At 44.8% G+C, this 18,217-nt stretch overlaps 1 protein-coding gene across 1 annotated transcript in view; it reads right to left on the bottom strand.

The window, feature by feature from the left end:
* Positions 1-18,217, bottom strand: part of DNMT3L (DNA methyltransferase 3 like) — a 182,221-nt gene that overhangs the window by 82,217 nt on the left and 81,787 nt on the right. Inside the window, exon 7 of the mRNA XM_033942929.1 lies at positions 7,888-7,972. Within this exon, the coding sequence (XP_033798820.1) occupies positions 7,888-7,972 (85 nt within the window). The remainder of the gene's footprint in view (positions 1-7,887; positions 7,973-18,217) is intronic.

The following is an 18,217-nucleotide window of genomic DNA, read 5'->3' as shown; positions in this document are numbered from 1 at the left end:
ATGGTTCGGGAAACAGTATACCCAGAGGATACCATGCAGGAAGATAGCAGGGAAGATTCACCGGATCATAGGCAAGACAGAAATCCTGACGGACGAAAGGGACACAAGACTGAAGGAAATGCAAGTAACAGGCTGCAAACTCAAGTGTATGAACATGAACGTAAGTAGCCTAAAGAATAAGATGAGGGAATTGGAAACTATGCCACAAAAAGATAACTTTGATATCATTGGCATCACAGAAACATGGTGGAACGAGGAAAACGTCTGGGACACTATGCTACTGGGATACAAGCTATACCGCAGAGAGAGTAGGTCAAAAAGGTGGGGGTATTGCCCTATACATCAAAAAGGAATTGAGTCTACCGGAGAGAACACGCTGGAAACAAAAAATAAGGTAGAGTCTCGTTGGGCCAAAATTCCGGTAACAAATGGAACAGAAACAAAGATTGGCATCTATTACCGACCCCCCAGGGCAGTCTGAAAAAACTGATGGAGAAATGACGGATGAGATTAAATGCAACTGCAAGGGAGTCAACACAGTTATCATGGGCAACTTCAATTATCCGGGGATAGACTGCAACCTAGGCACCTCCGGCAGCAGTAGGGAGACTAAGTTCCTGGATGCTCTAGGCCAGAGGCGTCCAACCTGTGGCCCCGTGAAGTATTTTGTGTGGCCCTGGTCGAGGGCGATGCAGTGTTTTTCTCTGCTGCCCCCGGGTGTTTACCGTCTTTCTGGCTTCCTCCTCTGTCTTGCTGCAGCGTTTGTGCATTTGTGCAGCCCCAGAAACATTTTTTTCGGCCAATGCGGCCCAGGGAAGCCAAAAGGTTGGACACCCCTGCTCTAGGCGATTGCTTCCTAGAACAACTTGTCAAGGAAAATATGAGAGGAAATGCAATTCTGGACTTAATTCTAAATGGACAAGTAGAAGGGACGTTGGGAAGCAGTGATCAGAATATGATCCACTTCAACCTGGACACAGGGGCAAAACATTGATCCAGAACGACAGCCACGACACTCAACTTCCAAAAACAGAATTACAAAGGGATGAGACTCATGATAGGGAAGAAGATTAATAAGAGGATAAGCACTGTAAAAACGCTAGATCAATCATGGTCCCTTTTTAAGGACACAGTCACCAAGGCGCAAAATATATATAAACCACATATCAACAAGGGATCAAAGAGGAAAAAGAACAAGGAACCGGCATGGCTCACTGTAGCAGTGAAGGAAGCGATCAGAGACAAGAAGACTTCATTTAAGGAATGGAAAAGGTCAAAAACGGACAAAAACTGGAAAAAGCACAAACAATATCAAAGCAGGTACCAAAGGCGATAAGAGGGGCCAAAAGAGACCACGAGGAAAAAATAGCCAAGGAGGTAAAAACCTTCAAGCCGTTCTTTTGATATATTAAGGGGAAATGACCCGCGAAGGAAGCGGTGGGGCCGATGGATAACCATGGAATAAAGGGAGTGCTAAAGGAAGACAAAGAAATCGCCGACAAACTGAACACATTTTTTGCATCTGTATTTATCGAAGAGGATATACACAACATACCGGAAGCCGACAGGCTATATGCAGGAAATGAAGACGGAATACTGCGTCCAGCACTGGTCGCCATACATGAAGAAGGACATAATACTACTCGAAAGGGCCCAGAGAAGAGCAACTAAAATGTTTAAGGGGGTGGAAGAGTTGCCTTACAGTGAGAGATTAGAGAAACTGGGCCTCTTCTCTTTTGAAAAGAGGAGACTGAGAGGGGACATGATAGAAACATGTAATTTACTTGGATTTCAGCAAAGCCTTTGATACAGTTCCTCATATGAGGCTGTTGAACAAACTTGAAGGGCTGAAGTTAGGACCCAAAGTGGTGAACTGGGTCAGAAACTGGCTGTCGGACAGACGCCAGAGGGTGGTAGTTAATGGAAGTCACTCGAAGGAAGGAAAAGTGAGTAGTGGAGTCCCTCAGGGATCAGTGCTGGGACCAATCCTGTTCAATATGTTTGTGAGTGACATTGCTGAAGGATTAGAAGGAAAAGTGTGCCTTTTTGCAGATGATACCAAGATTTGTAACAGAGTAGACACCGAAGAGGGAGTGGAAAATATGAAAAAGCATCTGCAAAAGTTAGAGGAATGGTCTAATGCCTGGCAACTAAAATTCAATGCAGAGTAATGCATTTGTGGATTAATAATAGGAAGGAACCGTATATGCTGGGAGGAGAGAAGCTGATATGCACGGACGGGGAGAGGGACCTTGGGGTGATAGTGTCCGAAGATCTAAAGGTGAAAAAACAGTGTGACAAGGCAGTGGCTGCTGCCAGAAGGATGCTGGGCTGTATAAAGAGAGGCATAGTCAGTAGAAGGAAGAAGGTGTTGATGCCCCTGTACAGGTCATTGGTAAGGCCCCACTTGGAGTATTGTGTTCAATTTTGGAGACCGTATCTGGCGAAGGATGTAAGAAGACTTGAGGCAGTCCAGAGGAGGGCGACGAAAATGATAGGAGGCTTGCGCCAGAAGACGTATGAGGAGAGACTGGAAACCCTGAATATGTATACCCTAGAGGAAAGGAGAGGCAGGGGAGATATGATTCAGACGTTCAAATACTTGAAGGGTATTAAAGTAGAACAAAATCTTTTTCAGAGAAAGGAAAATGGTAAAACCAGAGGACATAATTTGAGGTTGAGGGGTGGTAGATTCAAAGGCAATATTAGGAAATTCTACTTTACGGAGAGGGTGGTGGATGCCTGGAATGCGCTCCCGAGAGAGGTGGTGGAGAGTAAAACTGTGACTGAGTTCAAAGAAGCGTGGGATGAACACAAAGGATCTAGAATCAGAAAATAAGATTAAATATTGAACTAAGGCCAGTACTGGGCAGACTTGCACGGTCTGTGTCTGTATATGGCTGTTTGGTGGAGGATGGGCTGGGGAGGGCTTCAATGGCTGGGAGGGTGTAGATGGGCTAGAGTAAGTCTTAACAGAGATTTCGGCAGTTGGAACCCAAGCACAGTACAGGGTAAAGCTTTGGATTCTTGCCCAGAAATAGCTAAGAAGAAAAAATTTAAAAATTTAAATTGAATCAGGTTGGGCAGACTGGATGGACCATTCGGGTATTTATCTGCCGTCATCTACTATGTTACTAAAAATAATGAAGGGAATAAACTTAGTAGATAAAGACAGGTTGTTCACCCTCTTTAAGGTAGAGAGAACGAGAGGGCAGTTTCTAAAGTTAAAAGGGGATAGATTCCATACGAATGTAAGGAAGTTCTTCACCCAGAGAGTGGTAGAAAACTGGAATGCTTTTCTGGAGGCTGTTATAGGGGAAAACACTCTCCAGAGATTCAAGACAAAATTAGAGAAGTTCCTGATGAACTAGAACGTACACAGGTAAGGCTAGACTCAGGGCACTGGTCTTTGACCTAAGGGCCACCGCATGAGCAGACTGCTGTATATGATGGACCACTGGTCTGACCCAGTAGCGGCAATTCTTATGTTATTTATAGACAACATTAAAAAAAAAATTATTTGTTGAAGCTTTTCTTGCTTCTTCTGCTAGTTCTTTCTGCCACAGATTTCTGTAGCATATCATCATATGTCTTGAAGGTACTGGACTAAGCAGCAGATTGCCTTGAGCCACCTAATTGGATATCAGACTCTGCCCCAAATGGTATGGTTATGAATGGGATGTTTTATCCAATAAGCTTATGCCATATCAAAAGAATGAGGGGCTCTGGAGGTTGGCATGAGTTCTAGAGGGTCAGATCATTCTTTAGGTCAGCCTCAGTGCCTCTATAGTCCCTACTTGCACAGGAGAAGGCTGATAGCCAGATATTTTGCAGATATCTGAAGTCTGTCCCAGAGAGTTACACCTTCATTTTAGACAGCAAAAGCCACAACTTTCATGTCAAATCAATGTATTCTCTACAGTATATAGAGATCTGTAGTAATCTGGTTTATTCAGTTTTCCCAAAAGGTGTACAAATAGATCTAGTGATGCCTTGAGCCACCATGGATCTATCTGTACATAGATTGGGAAAACTGAACAGGCCATATCCCTATATAGAAAATACATGGTAACATAGAACACAATTGGACGGTGTCAGGTCAAAAGCGCGCCGGGACAAAGGCGTGCGCAGACAATTGAGCGCAGCGCGGAGATGCGCGCCGCAGAAAATTACTGTTTTTAGGGCTCTGACGGGGGGGGGGGGGCGTGGGGGAACCCCCACTTTACTTAATAGAGATTGTGCCGCGTTGTGGGGGCATTGTGGGGGGTTTGGGGGGTTGTAACCCCCCACATTTTACTGAAAACTTCACTTTTTTCCTAGTTTTTAGGGAAAAAGTTATGTTTACAGTAAAATGTGGAGGGTTACAAGCTCCCAAACCCCCCACAACGCCGGTGCGATCTCTATTAAGTAAACTGGGGGGGCTCCCCAACAAAACCCCCTCGTCGGAGCCCCTAAAAACTGTAATTTTCTTGGGCGCGCGCCTCCGTCTTGCGCTCAGTTGTCGGCGCGCGCCTTTGTCTTTCGTGGGGTTGTCTATGAACCCAATTGGACTCTCACTAAATGAAAAATAAGTTACCACAAATGAAAAACAAAAATATGAAGACATAATTGAAACCTCAAGAAGCCAGACTGTGCACACAGTGCAACACCATGGAAATAGAAACACATGCATGCAGCCCTGCTTTAAACCTGTGGGCTCGCACTGCAGGGAAGGTGGCAGAAATCCAGAGCTTGGGGCAGAGAGCAGGGCATGATTGAAACAGAAAGTAGGGCTGGAAGATCAGGGCAGAGAGCAGGGTATAATCAGGGCAGAAAGCAGGGCTGGAAGATTGGGGCAGAGAGCAGAGCATGATCTACACAGAGCAGGGCATGATCTGGACAGAGCAGGGCAAGTTCGGGGCAGAGAGCAGAGCTGGAAGATTGGGGCAGAGTGCAGGGCGGTAATGGAGCAGGAGAGTCAGCAGAGATGTGTGCGACTGGCCAGTCCAGTCGGTATCCCAGATTTGTTTAGTGAATCGCGTCCCTGCCTACTTTGCATATCATTCCCCTCATTTGCATGTACGGATGGGAGGAGAGGTTAGTGAAATGGGTCAGAGGGAAATCGGGTCGCACAGGGGTCGCAAACCGATCGGTACATGATCGGTTTGCTTAGTGAACCTAGCGCAAAGGGCTAGATTCACTAACCTGCCCAATGGTGACCGATCCATGGCAGGCTGACCAATTCACTACAGGCTTATATTTAAATGGGGGCGATCAGAGGAACACCCCCCACCGATCGCCTGGATCGCTACTGAACGATCCCGACACATGCACACACCATCTCTTTGCCTGTTGGGCCCATGTGCCTAGGGCCCCGCCCACAGGAGGGGCCTAAGGCAGCTGGGCCAATTCCGGTTGGCCCAGGCACCTAAGACCCCTCCTGTGGGCAGGGTTTGAGGCACCCGGGCCAATCAGGTCCTAAGGCCCGCCATTCTGCAGATGGCAGGCCTGCCGGACAGACAGGCTTGGGACCCATCCATTCGTACAACTTTTTTAAGGTACGGGGTGGGGGTATCGCAGGGTCCATAGAGGTGTTGCGGCAGTTGGGGTTCAGGGGGGGCTGTTGTGGGGGTGGTGCATCATGGGCAGGAGGGCCTGGGATCCCTCCTGCCCGTATCTTAGTGGGGGTGGGGGTTTCACTACAGCAGGAGGGGTTGGGCTCCCGCTTGCCCGGATGGTATCAGAAGGTGGAGGTTTCGCCAGGGCAGGAGGGTTGGGCTCCCTCCTGCCCGAGCTGATCGCGGGGCTGTGTCGGGGCAGGAGGGGTTGAGCTCCTTCCTGCCCGATCTTGCCGGGGGTGGGGGATGAATTGCGGCAGGAGAGATTGGCTATCTCTCCTGCCGCGATCGTTGCTGGAGGGTGTGTGTGGATTCTGTAACCGGTGTTGTTTTTGATAGACACCGGTTACAAAATCCAGCTTTTAGGCGAAGGACTGGCTCCTCCTTTGCCTAAAAGGCTTGGTTTTGGGCGTTTGGGACTTAGACTGTTTTTTGGTTGGTAATGTGTCTTAAGTGTAGACGTAGTAGTGGTCTAGGCGTTTAAACATCTGAACGTAGAGGTAGGCCATTCTCAAAAAAACCCCTCATTTTGGACTTTTTTTTGAGAATGGACATTTTTCCTGCTTCTACTTTCAGCGTTTAGGGCCTAGGCCAAAAGGGGACTTAGACGCTTTTTTTTATTATGCCCCTCCACGTGGTTTATTTTTTGGTACTCAAGTGATTATTTCCTTTTATTATTGGAGTTCAGCTTTTATTTCATTCTGTGCTTTTATTATACACCACTTTGATTTGGCGTTCAAAATAGGCAGTATATTAAATGCAATAAAAGATAAACAATAAAGGATTCTACACCATTACTTTGTCACAGCTCTGTCTTACAGCAGCTATCCACCCAGGAAGACACCAGCCAGAAGCAGAATACACCAATCAATTCTCCAGGTCAAAAGAGACATCTTTCTTAGTTATCACTATTTATAGCACATCTGCATGTGTATATTTGAGCATGTTCATTTTTTGCTTTCAGTGCATCTAACTGATATAATGTGTCATGCATGTGTGGTTTCTGGTCCCACCCCATGCATGCCCATTGTCCTCCAAAATATGCCCTTTTAGGACATGTACAGTATATGAAAGCTGTTCCTGGCTATTGGGTATCCAGATGCTGTTTATAGTGCCTAAATTTTATAGAATTGCCTCCAATATGTTCTACTTGCCTATGTTTAGCGTGCTCCACATCTCCCAAATGCGTTTTACTTGCTTATGTTTAAGCCTGCTCTTGTTGCCTTATTTTGATTCTTGAAATAATGCTTTTAGATACATAAAATAATTATTATGGCTTCCTTTTCTTTTCACTTACCTAACTTCCTAGCACCTTTGGTCTATTTTTGCATCCTCAGCCTCTCTTCCTTTTTAATTTGCCCTCAGCAAATCCTCCTGGTCTCTCATTGGGTACTGTCTTCAAATGCAAGAGTCTCCCAGACATCTGATCTGGGCTTTCTCTATCTTGTTACAAACCTTTCTACCTATTCTTTATGGTCTGATATTGAGCCATGGTGAACAGTATTTTTTTAATGCCTTTCACTATGGCTAAAACAAATGCAAATTTTCAGAGCGAGTATCTAGATAATGGCTGGCACTGAGTATCTGGATACTGTGGTTAGTGCTGCTGTTTCAGTGTTGCTATTCAGATAACTTAGGATAATAGTTTTGCTGAATAATGCTATCCAGATAATTTCACTGATCTGCTTCAGCTCCTGATAATGCTGAGACAGTTTGTAAGGATATCCAACAGTACTGTCCATAAGGTGTTGCAAAAACTATCCAGTTAACAGATATAATTACTAATTGAATAAGTGCTGCCGAGTTTTGGGTTCTTAAGACTCTTGTTATTTGGTCTTTTAAAGACATAAAGGTATCATGGCATGTTCCAAATGTTATTTTACCATGTTTTCTTCTCTTTATGTGTTTCTAGGCTTTTCTCATTTTGGGGATGCAGAAGCACACCAACCTTCCCCTTCACTGTGAGCCTGCAAGTCCAAAAAGGAAGAGAGGAAAAGCAATTCTTGTCTAGGCAACGATTTTGTCTTGTAACTGCCCTCTGTATTTATTATTATTTTTTCAGATGCGATTGAGAAATTCATTTTAAATTAAATCACAGAAAGATAACCATAATTTTAAGTTATTTCTTTGATTTCCAAAGCAATAGATACAGTGCCTGAAAAGTCTCATTCTTTGTTTTTCAGTCTCACTCATTTGGGCAGTAAATCTGAGACCATCTTTGGTTCCTAAGAGGTATATGAATATCAGATGCTCCCTTACAACTCAGAGCTGAAGCATGCATGACACTCACCTACAGAAATGTCACTGAAGAGAGACAGGACCCGGATAGCATGACGCTTGCTAGCAGAAAGTGGTTTAAAAATGTTGACAAAACCCTGCACAAAAAAAAAACAAGAACAAAAGATTAAAATGGGCAAAGAACCTGGGAAGCTTAGTTCAAATCCAGCTTGTGATCTTGGGTGAATCACTTAACCCTTCATTGCCTCAGATACAAACTTAAGAGCTTTTTTTTGGATAAACTGTACTTTTTAAAAAATCATCTAGGCTCCCTTTTACAAAGCAGCACTAGCAAGTGAAGCACAGTAAACACCCCAAAGCCCTGTAAATCCCTGTGGGCTTTGGGGGGAATTTACTGTGCCAGTCTGCACTAAGGGCTCCTTTTACTAAGCTGTGCTAGAGGTTCTAGCGCGCTCTGCAATGCTGCATGCGCTAGATGCTAACGCCAGCATTAAGCTGGTGTTAGTTCTTGGCGCGCAGCGCACACTAAAAACACTAGCGCACCTTAGTAAAAGGAGCCCTAAAACACTTGGTAAATGGGGACTTAATTTGGCATAAATCCAAATGAAGTACAAATTGGTATAACCAGAAAACATGAATCCCCATGTCAAAATAAAGTAGTTTTCTGTTATATTCCTCAGACAACAGCAGATAACAATTAACAAGTGACAAATAAGAGCAATTTCCTACTTCCCTTCCACCCTCCCACTCTAAGTAGTGGTCTGTTAATATACATCATAAATCTGTAACATATTATCTCAAGCTATAAAATACAGAAAAATGATACCTCATAAAATAAATAAAGCAAAGAAAATAACAAAATTATCTATTTAACCGTATACTGCGATCTTTATGTGGAAGTGCCCTCTAATAATGTTCCCATATGTTTTGAAAATGTTTCCATCGCCTATCATTCCCATTTCTGGCTTCTCATTAAACTCTAGTGAAAGCAATTAGCATAGCAGGGTTTAAAAAGATTTGTATAATTTCCCATTCTTAAGGAAATCTACTGCTTATTCCTAGGATAAGCAGCATAAAATTTGTTTTACTCTTTGGGATCTTGTCAGGTACTTGTGACTTGGTTGGCCACTGCCTGAAACAGAATACTAGGCTTGATGGACCTTTGGTCTATCCCAGTATGGCAACTCTTAGTTCTTATCTTCAAGTCAAAGAAATATTTTTTTCCAATGAGTGAATCCTTGAAGTTGTTTCTCCTCTCCAAAAACACAAAATAGTCCTTTTTAGACCGCTGCCGACAGGCTCTGCCCCCCTCCTCCTCCTCCCTGCCCTATCATACCTTTGTGAATCCCTGGTGGAGGTGCAGCCGTCCTCTGCCGATCCCTGGTGAAGGTGCAGCGGGCAGGAGCAAGCTTTCTGAACTCCTGCCCCGCTGCTAACTGGCTGCGCAGATCCAGTTTCTTCAGTTGAGCGGCACGAGTAGCAGCGTGATTTGGCGCTGCTTCTTGGTGCTGAGTGGCTTCCTTACTGGCTCCCATGAATTTGAGAATTCGCAGGAGCCAGTAAGGAAGCCGCTCAGCGTCAAGAAGCAGTGCCAAATCACGCTGCTGCTCATGCCGCTCAACTGCAGAAACTGGATCCGTGCAGGTTAGCAGCAGGGCAGGAGTTCGGAAAGCTTGCTCCTGCCCGCTGCACCTCCACCAGGGATCAGCAGAGGTATGAAGATAGAGCGAAGAGGAGAGACAAAGGGCAGAGCCTGAGAGGGAGAGTGAGGAGTCTGACAGGGGAGGGAAGGAAGGAAGGGAGCTGGGTGCAGAGCCTGACAGGGGAGGGAGGGAAGGAAGGAAGGGTGCTGGGTGCAGAGCCTGACAGGGGAGGGGAGGAAGGAAGGGTGCTGGGTGCAGAGCCTGACAGGGGAGGAAGGAAGGGTGCTGGGTGCAGTGCCTAACAGGGGAGGGATGGAGGGAAGGGGGCTGGGTGTAGAACCTGACAGGGCAGGACACTTGAATATTAAGCCAACTGACTTATATTCGAGTCAACCATTTTTCCTCCTTTTGGGGGGGAAAAGGGGGGTCTCGACTTATATTCGAATCGACTTATATTCGAGTATATACAGTATGACCTCTACCAAAAAACTGTAGTGGTTACTTTTTTTATTGCCTCACCCTGTATGTAGCCTGGCACAGTTCCACTAACTTGTTGGTGAAAGCAACGACAAACATGAAAAATCTGTTTCTTCCTGGTTATATGATTATATGAAGGTCATTTAGTAAGTACAGAAAATAACATTTGGATGTGTATTGATCGATAAAGGGTGTTGAAACTAAGATCTTGCATTGTTACAAGAAATAGGTTTTGGGAATTGCTTGAACCTGTGTTGCTAGTGAGGTGAACCACTAAGTTTGAAAAATTAGCTGCAAATTGAATAATTAGCTCTTGAAAGAGATTAATGGATGAATTATTGGCGTTCGGTGGAAAGTAAACTAGGAGAAATGTTATGTGGAGAATATCTGAAGGAGCTAAACCAAGATGGAGGCTTGAGGTCTGCAGGGGAATGCTGGCGCGGTCTTTTTTTGAACAATTTCCCTGCTACCTAAATGGTGAAGCGTAAATCAAAGCTTCGGGTTTTCCCGGAGGAGTCAGTGGTTGCACAGACCGGTCCGATGGATCTCTTTGTGGAGCGGGGAGCCTGAATGACACAACTGGTGGATTTCGCCTCAGTTGGAGTGAGCGTGTAGGCTGAAGCGTGCAAATTCTCCTTCGAGGGAGCCACACTGTCTCTGGATGAGCAGAGCTTGCCTACTCATCCTGTAGCGTCAGAGGAGCTGCTGTTGGCTAAACCGACTCAGGATGCTCTCCTGTTAATCCAACAGGGCGGATTGGTTGTCCCTGAACAGAGCCAGTTAGTTAGCGGGGAGATCGGAACAAGCTCAAGGAAACCTGATGCCTATTTCAGCAATTGATACTGCAGCAAGAGGTACTGTTGTTTCCATGATGGGGCCAAGAACTGAGCTTGCCCCTTTACGGAGGCCTAATGTCTTTAATATGGAGTCTTTCTGGGAGGCAATTTCTGGCCTACAAATGTCTTTGGGGAATCAGATGGAACAGTTATCTTTAAAGTGTACTATAGTGCTTTCTGAAAAACTGAAATTGAAGACTAAAATAACCAGTTTGGAAAATAAATCGGATGATATGGAAACCAGGATAAAAACTTTGGAGACACCTGCTTTGACTTGGGTCAAAGATAGTGCAAGTTTGCATTTTAAACAAGAAATGATGGAAAATTCTATCAGGAGGTGTAATCTTCGGATTATTAACTTTCCAAAAATATTTCCAACAACTGCACTAGCTATGTTTAAAAGATATTTGAATGAAGTTTTGAAAGTACCAGAGACCTCGCATCCCCCTCTCTCAAAGTATATTATTTACCTAGACGAAATAAGTCTCGAAGTCCTAATCAACAGAAATTATCTGCTGATAGTTTGGACTTATCTAATTTCCAGGAGAAGTTGGATGTAGAGGTCTAGGTTGTGGCTACACTATTGATACAATTTGCTTTAGACTCTGATAGGGAATGATTGCTCAAACTGTTTTTTAAACATAAAGATGTTCCCTTTTTTGGAGGAAGTGACATCACCGAGGGTAATGGCAGCTTAATCACGGAGCTCCCCCGAACCTCGTGCTGCATTAGCGATCTTTGGTGGTACTCGGGTGTGCGGAGTTGATTGTGTCCCTAGCCAGGAGCTGTTTATCATGTTGTGCCCTCATGGCGAGCAAAAAAACTCGCATGGACCTTAAATCTTTTGCCTATCAGCTGGGGGATGTCTCTGAGGCCCAAGGTAGCGTGGATGGCGCTCGAGTTGGCAGGTCTGAGTTGGGACAGCGGCCTGCCTCACCGGAGATGGATTCTCACCCAGCTACGGGAGCAGAATTATGATCCTTGATGGAGGATCTCAAGGGCACGATGTTGACTATCCAAACAGCTTTACAGACTGATGTGGCTAAAATTCAACAATCGGTAGCTGACATGGGAGCCCGGTTGCATGATTTTGAGGAGCGGGTCATTGACCACGATGCTGAAATTAATGTGCTCCACGCAAAGTGCCAGCGCCTGGAAAAAGGTCAGGAAGATCTACTTCTCCGGTTGGAAGATGGAGAGAACCATAGCAAGCGCAACCGCGCATGCTCAGGATGTCTAATAATTGTTGGTGGATATTTGCTCAAAATTTTGGCATGCAGCATACCCTGACATGGAGGTACCTTCCCTGGACTTTGAAAGGGTTCATCGAGCTTTGGGGCCCCGGGTGGGAGATCGACCCCGTGATATTGTAGCCTGTTTTTTGCGCTTTCCTGTGAAGTCCCGGGTGTTGCAGGTCGCCAGGCAAGTGGGGCACATTATGTGGGACAATTCAAAGGTGGAATTATTTGCTGATCTATCGGCCCTTACACTGCGAAAACGGCATAACTTCCGTGAGGTCATTAAGTGCTTGCAATCTCACCACATCCGATATCATTGGCTTTACCCCTTTGGCCTCTCCTTCCAAGTGGTTAATCAACAGCATTCTGTGGTCAAGGTGGAGGAGGCCACTCAAGTGCTTCGAGCAGCTAGCTTGAGGGGTGAGCCTGCAGACCCTGTGATGGAGACGTCGGAGGTGGTTACTGTGGCATCTTCTCAGTGGCGGCACCGGATACCTCGCAATGGCAGGCATTTGCAACAGCACTTGGGGTCTGACCCCGGGCCCTCTGACTGATTCTTCTGTGGACCTTGGAACTTGGTTCTGAGCTGCAGTGGGAAATTGCTCCTATGTACTCTTTGTTGGGTTGGATTGTGTGGGACTTATCTTCTCTGCACTCTCTGGGGGGGGGGGTTTCCTCTCTGCACAGAGGGAGGTGGGGAAGTGGTGTTGGCTGCCTATGGGTGACATGCTTCCTCTGTTTGCCCTATGGTTGGTGGGCCTTTTTCTTGGGGATGGGTGGTTGGGTGGGGGGGGGGATGGGGGACTGGGGGTTTTGGGGAATGTGTGTGGGGTTTTTTGCTGTTTTTGTGCTGGTGTGATAGTGGGTTTATGTTTTGAAGCTGGGTGATGACTGCTAGGGGGCTTAATTTTTTCTCTTTAAATGTTCGTGGTCTCAATATGCCATGAAAAAGACAGCTTTTGTTTCGGGAGGCTGAACAGTTACAGGCTGGGGTGGGGTTCTTTCAGGAATCCCACTTCAAACCACGAGCTGAATCTCTGCTGCAACATCCGTAGTACTCACATGTTTATTTTGCTTCCGATACCTCAGGTGCTAAGAAACATGGGGTGGGTATTATGCTTTCTGACATCCTGAATCCACTGATTAAGCATGTGGTTCATGATGCTCATGGTCGCTATCTTTTGGTAAAGGTTGAAATTGCAAATGTTCTCTATACGCTGTGTACTGTTTATGCTAATGCGGAGCAAGCAAGTTTTTTTGATGCTTTGGATCTTATCCTTTGAGAGGAAGTCGAGGGGCATTTGATCCTGGGGGGTGATTTTAATGTAACCATGGAGCCCTCCCTAGATAATTTGACCACCAGAGTTCATTATGGTAAGGCAGATCGCAAGAGGTTGTCAGCTTTGTAGGAGGCTTGGGATTTGGTAGACCCTTGGAGACATCTTAATCCTTCCATTAGAGATTATTCTTATTTTTCTGGGGTGCATAACTCCTATTCCCGCATTGATTTTTTGGGGGGTAAGCAAGTGCTTGCTTTCTCAAATCTCTCAAGCCACCATCGAGCTGCGAGTCAGGTCTGATCATTCACCTGTCTGTTTTGATTTGCTTCCCACTTTGTCTCCTTTTGGTCAAAGATATTGGTGTTTTTGGGATGGTTTGTTGACCGACCCTGTCAAAGCGCTCAGAATTGAAAAAGAGTTACGAGATTATATCCGACTCAATGGGACTGGGGAGGTTTCCCTGATTACCTTCTGGGAGGTCTTGAAGGCGGTGTCGAGGGGACAGATTATTTCCATTGGATCTTTTCGTAGGAAGGAAAAGGGTTGGAAATTGGAGGCTTTGTGGAAACAGCTTCTTTTTCTGGAGCGTGCCCATAAATAGGCCTCTGGGAGTACCTCGCTGCTGACTCGCTTAGAGCAGACGAGACAAGATTTGCAACAGCTGCAATTAGAGTAGATTTCTATCCAGCTGCAATGTTTGCAGCAAAAACATTTTGAACATGGTAATCGGGCAAGCCGGTTGTTGGCTTTTAAGTTAAAAAAGAAGCGGCTGCAAAACTTTATTCCTGAGGTTCGCTCTGGGAATAGTGTTTTTTGTCACTCTTCGGAGGAAATTGCACGGGCCTTCTTGGCTTTTTATAAGCTTTGTATACCCCGGAGTATTGTGCCACCTAGGGTTCCATAGATGACTATTTAGAGCAAGCCCAAGTGCAGAGCTTGACTGCGGAAGAGGCCGAGGAGCTTTCGGCTCCGATAACAGAGGAGGAGACCCTTTGGGCAATCTCAACTTTGGCTAATGGTAAAGCTCCCAGATTGGACGGGTTTTCTAATCGCTTTTATAAGCAGTTTAAACATATTTTGGTGGGCCCTCTGACTGCAATGTTTAATGGCCTTGGGGAGGCTGGTGAGCTGCCGCACTCGTGGCATTTAGCTGGGGTAACTTTAATATTGAAGCCTGGTAAGAATCCGGCTAGCTGTGGCTCATATAGACTTATTTCGCTGTTGGGCATGGACTATAAGCTTTTTACTAAGATCTTAGCTCACAGGTTGCAACATCATATGCCACGCCTGGTTCATGATGACCAAGCTGGATTTATAGCAGGGAGAAAGTCTTTTGATAATATTTGCCGTTTGTTGCACTTAATTTGGTCGTTGCAGCAGGGAGGCCTTCAGCATTGTTGTTGGGAATTGATGCAGAGAAGGCCTTCGATAGGCTGTATTGGCCGTACTTATTGAGTACGCTGTCAACTATGGGTATAGGGGGACAATTTTTCTCATGGGTGCAATTGTTATATACTAAGCCGCTGGCTTCTTTGTTGATCAACGGTGGATATATGGAGTCTTTTGAATTAGGATGAGGGACTAGACAGGGCTGTGCCCTGTCGCTTCTTCTTTTTGCTTTGGCAATGGAGCCTTTCGCCAACCATATTCGTCTCCGTCAGGACATCAGGGGTTTTACTCATGGTGCGGTCTCTACTAAATTGCTGCTTTTTGCAGATGATAGTATGCTTACTGTCACACGCCCAGTGAATTCTCTCCCGGGGATAGTGGAAGAGCTCGACTGCTTTGGCCAAGTATCTGGCTTTAAGGCGAATATGGATAAGTCTGAGATTCTTAATTTGTCAGTGACTTCTGGTGATAGGGTTCGGCTGAAATGCCGGTTCCTTTTTAAATGGGCAGCTAAAAGTATCATATATCTAGGGATTAATATTCCTTCTAGTCCTCAGCCACTCTTTGATTTGAATTTCCCTCCTTTGCTTAAATCTTTGTGGGCGGATCTTGATAGATGGGAGGCCTCTTCTCTTTCTTGGTTTGGCCGCATCCAGAGTGTGAAAATGATGGTGTTACCAAAACTTTTATATCTTTTTCAAGCCTTGCCGATTCCACTTTCGGATGTCTTTTTTCGCAGGGTCTCTAGGAAACTGTTTCAGTATATCTGGAAAAGTAAGCCTCCGCGGGTTCAACAGAGTGTGTTGTATCAATTTCGGGACCATGGTGGGATGGGTGTCCCTTGTTTGAAGCGCTATTATGCAGCAGCCCAATTGAAGGCATTTCTTACTTGGTGTAAAGTTCGCACTAAAAGTTGGGTCAAGATTGAACACCCGCATATTGATGATGATCTTTGTGTTGGGCTTCCTTGGCTGTCTTTTCCGGAGGCCAGGGCATTGCTCCGAGGCTCTAATCCTTTTCTCGCCCTTACCTGTAATTTATGGGCTCATACTGGGGCTAGATTGCTCCCGGGTAGCTGCTATTTTTTTATCTACGCTGCTTTGGGTGGCAGAGGGGTTTGTGCCTGGTCGCCTGGATCTGCGATTTAAAACTTGGGCCCTCCAGGGCCTTGCGGATCTGGGGGATTTTCTTGAGGAGAGTCGGATTGTTTCCTACTCGGACTTATGGGAGGCCTACGATTTGGGGGATCTGGATTTCTTTCGATATCACCAGGTCTGCGACTTTCTTCGGCGTAGAGCCCTGGGCAAGTTGTTAATCCCGGAAACTTTGTTGGAATTGGCCATGGGATGTGTTACTCGCTTTTATAAGGCACTTACTTCCCAAAATGCCCCCCCCCCCCAATTAAAGATATTCAGGTTTGGGAAACTTTGTTGGGGCGGACTTTTGCTGCTCAATGGTGGGCCAATCTTTTCCAGTGCATGCTGCGCCCCTCAATTGCTAGCTCTTTGGTGGAAAATGGATATAAGATGCTCTACCAGTGATACCTTACACCAGTTCGCTTGCAGTGTATGTACTCGCACACCTCTGACTTGTGCTGGTGGCAGTGTGGGCAAAGAGGTACGTTTTTGCACATTTGGTGGGATTGCTCTAAAGTGGCTCCCTATTAGACTATGGTGTTCGAAATTCTCAAGGAAATTTTTCATAGACCTGTTCGGAAATCTATGAGCAGTGCTTTATTACATATGCCGTATGGGGCATTGCCGCGCTCTTGTCAGACCTTGGCTTTTCATGTGTTTACAGCTAGCAGACTGTTGTTAGCAGTGGAAGCAGGTTCACCCACCTACTAGGCAGCATTTATTGGGAAAATTAGCGTTTATTTTTCGTATGTCTAAATTGACAGCTCTCATGCATAATCGCCTCTCTCAGTTTTTGAAGGTTTGGGATCCATACTTCAAGTGGTCATCGGCCTCCTAGTGGTCTCACCCAGCTAATTTGGTGGTCTCTAGTTGGTTTTCTGCACACAAATGGGTTGGGGGTTGGGGTGGGAGGGGAGGTGGGAGGCGTTGTGGATGGGGGTTTTGTTCAGCTTTGGATTGTTTTGTCTCATACTGAAGAATCCCAGTATGACCTTTGGTGGGGTGGGGGGCTGTGAGTGTTAGGGTGGTTGTTTGCTTTGTTCATGGTTATGTATCTTTCTGCATTTTCTCAATAAACTTTTTTGAAAAAAAAAAAAAAAAAGATGTTCCCTTTTTGTTCAATGTGATAAGGATGTATCCAGATGTATCTCGTCCTACCTAAAGGAGAAGAAAGCAGGTTTTTCAATTGGGAGCAACCTTTGTTCTGAGGTACCCTTGTAAATGTGAGATTCAGGGTATTCCTCGTAGAGATCAGGAATATAAGATCTCTGCTTATGCAGATGATATTTTGCTTTATTTGAGGAATCCTGAAACGACAATTCCAAATTTACTCAATTTAATTAATAAATTTGGAAAATTTTCAGGTTATAAAATAAATTGGAGTAAATCTGAAGTTCTTCCACTAAATGTATACTGTATTAAAGGATTATTTGATACATTTTCTTTTGTCTGGAAAGATGATGGAATAAAATATTTGGGTATCTGGATTAAAAATACACTAGATGAGACAATAAAAATAAATGAAAAACATATACTACAAAAGGCTACCGAATTATATGAGCAATGTAATCCTTTACATATTTCATGGTGGGGAAGAGTTCAAACAGTTAAAATGATTATTACATTACATTACATTAGTGATTTCTATTCCGCCATTGCCTTGCGGTTCAAGGCGGATTACATCCAAACTAAAACAAGAATTACATTCAAAATTTGAAGGAATAGAATAAGTGATGACATAAAATTTTTAAGGTAATAAAACATTGGGTAAAGAGTTACCAACAGGAAGTAGAGGTCTTTAGGAGATAAGAATAGGGTGAATTATGGGGTTTTAGATAACGTTTGGTAGATAGAAGAATATTAGAGAGTACTAAGGGTATAGAGAGTGTTGGATGTTGGGTTGGGATTGGTCGTGCTGGATAGGTTTTATGTGTTTTTTGAAGAGTATGGTTTTAATATCTTTCTTGAAGGTTTTGTAGTTTGTAGTTGAAGATAACAGAGTGGTGATTTGTCTGTCCAGTTTAGCTGCTTTGGAGGCTATTAGGTTGTCATAAAGTTTTTTTCGTTTGACATTTTTGGATGATGGGTGAGAGAATAGCGAGTGGGTTCTTCTGTGTCTGGTTGAGGAGGATTGATTTAGTCAGTTATTCCAGTAGGTTGTGCTTTCTCCGTTGATAGCCTTGTAAAGTAAGCAGTAGAATTTGAAGTGCACTCTCGCTTCTATTGGAAGCCAGTGCGAGTCATGGTATGCCTCTGTGATATGGTCATATTTTTTTAGTGAATGGACAAGTCTTAAGTATTTGTATTGTCTGCAATTGCTTCATCATAGTCGTGGGACAAAATGATGATTTCACCTGTGGTTTGTTACCAAATGGGAATGTTA

The sequence above is a fragment of the Geotrypetes seraphini genome, chromosome 4, assembly GCF_902459505.1.
Source record: "Geotrypetes seraphini chromosome 4, aGeoSer1.1, whole genome shotgun sequence".
NCBI classification, from domain to species: Eukaryota; Metazoa; Chordata; class Amphibia; order Gymnophiona; family Dermophiidae; genus Geotrypetes; species Geotrypetes seraphini.
Note: the sequence above shows the minus strand (reverse complement) of the source record. Positions and strands in the feature narration are given on the sequence as shown.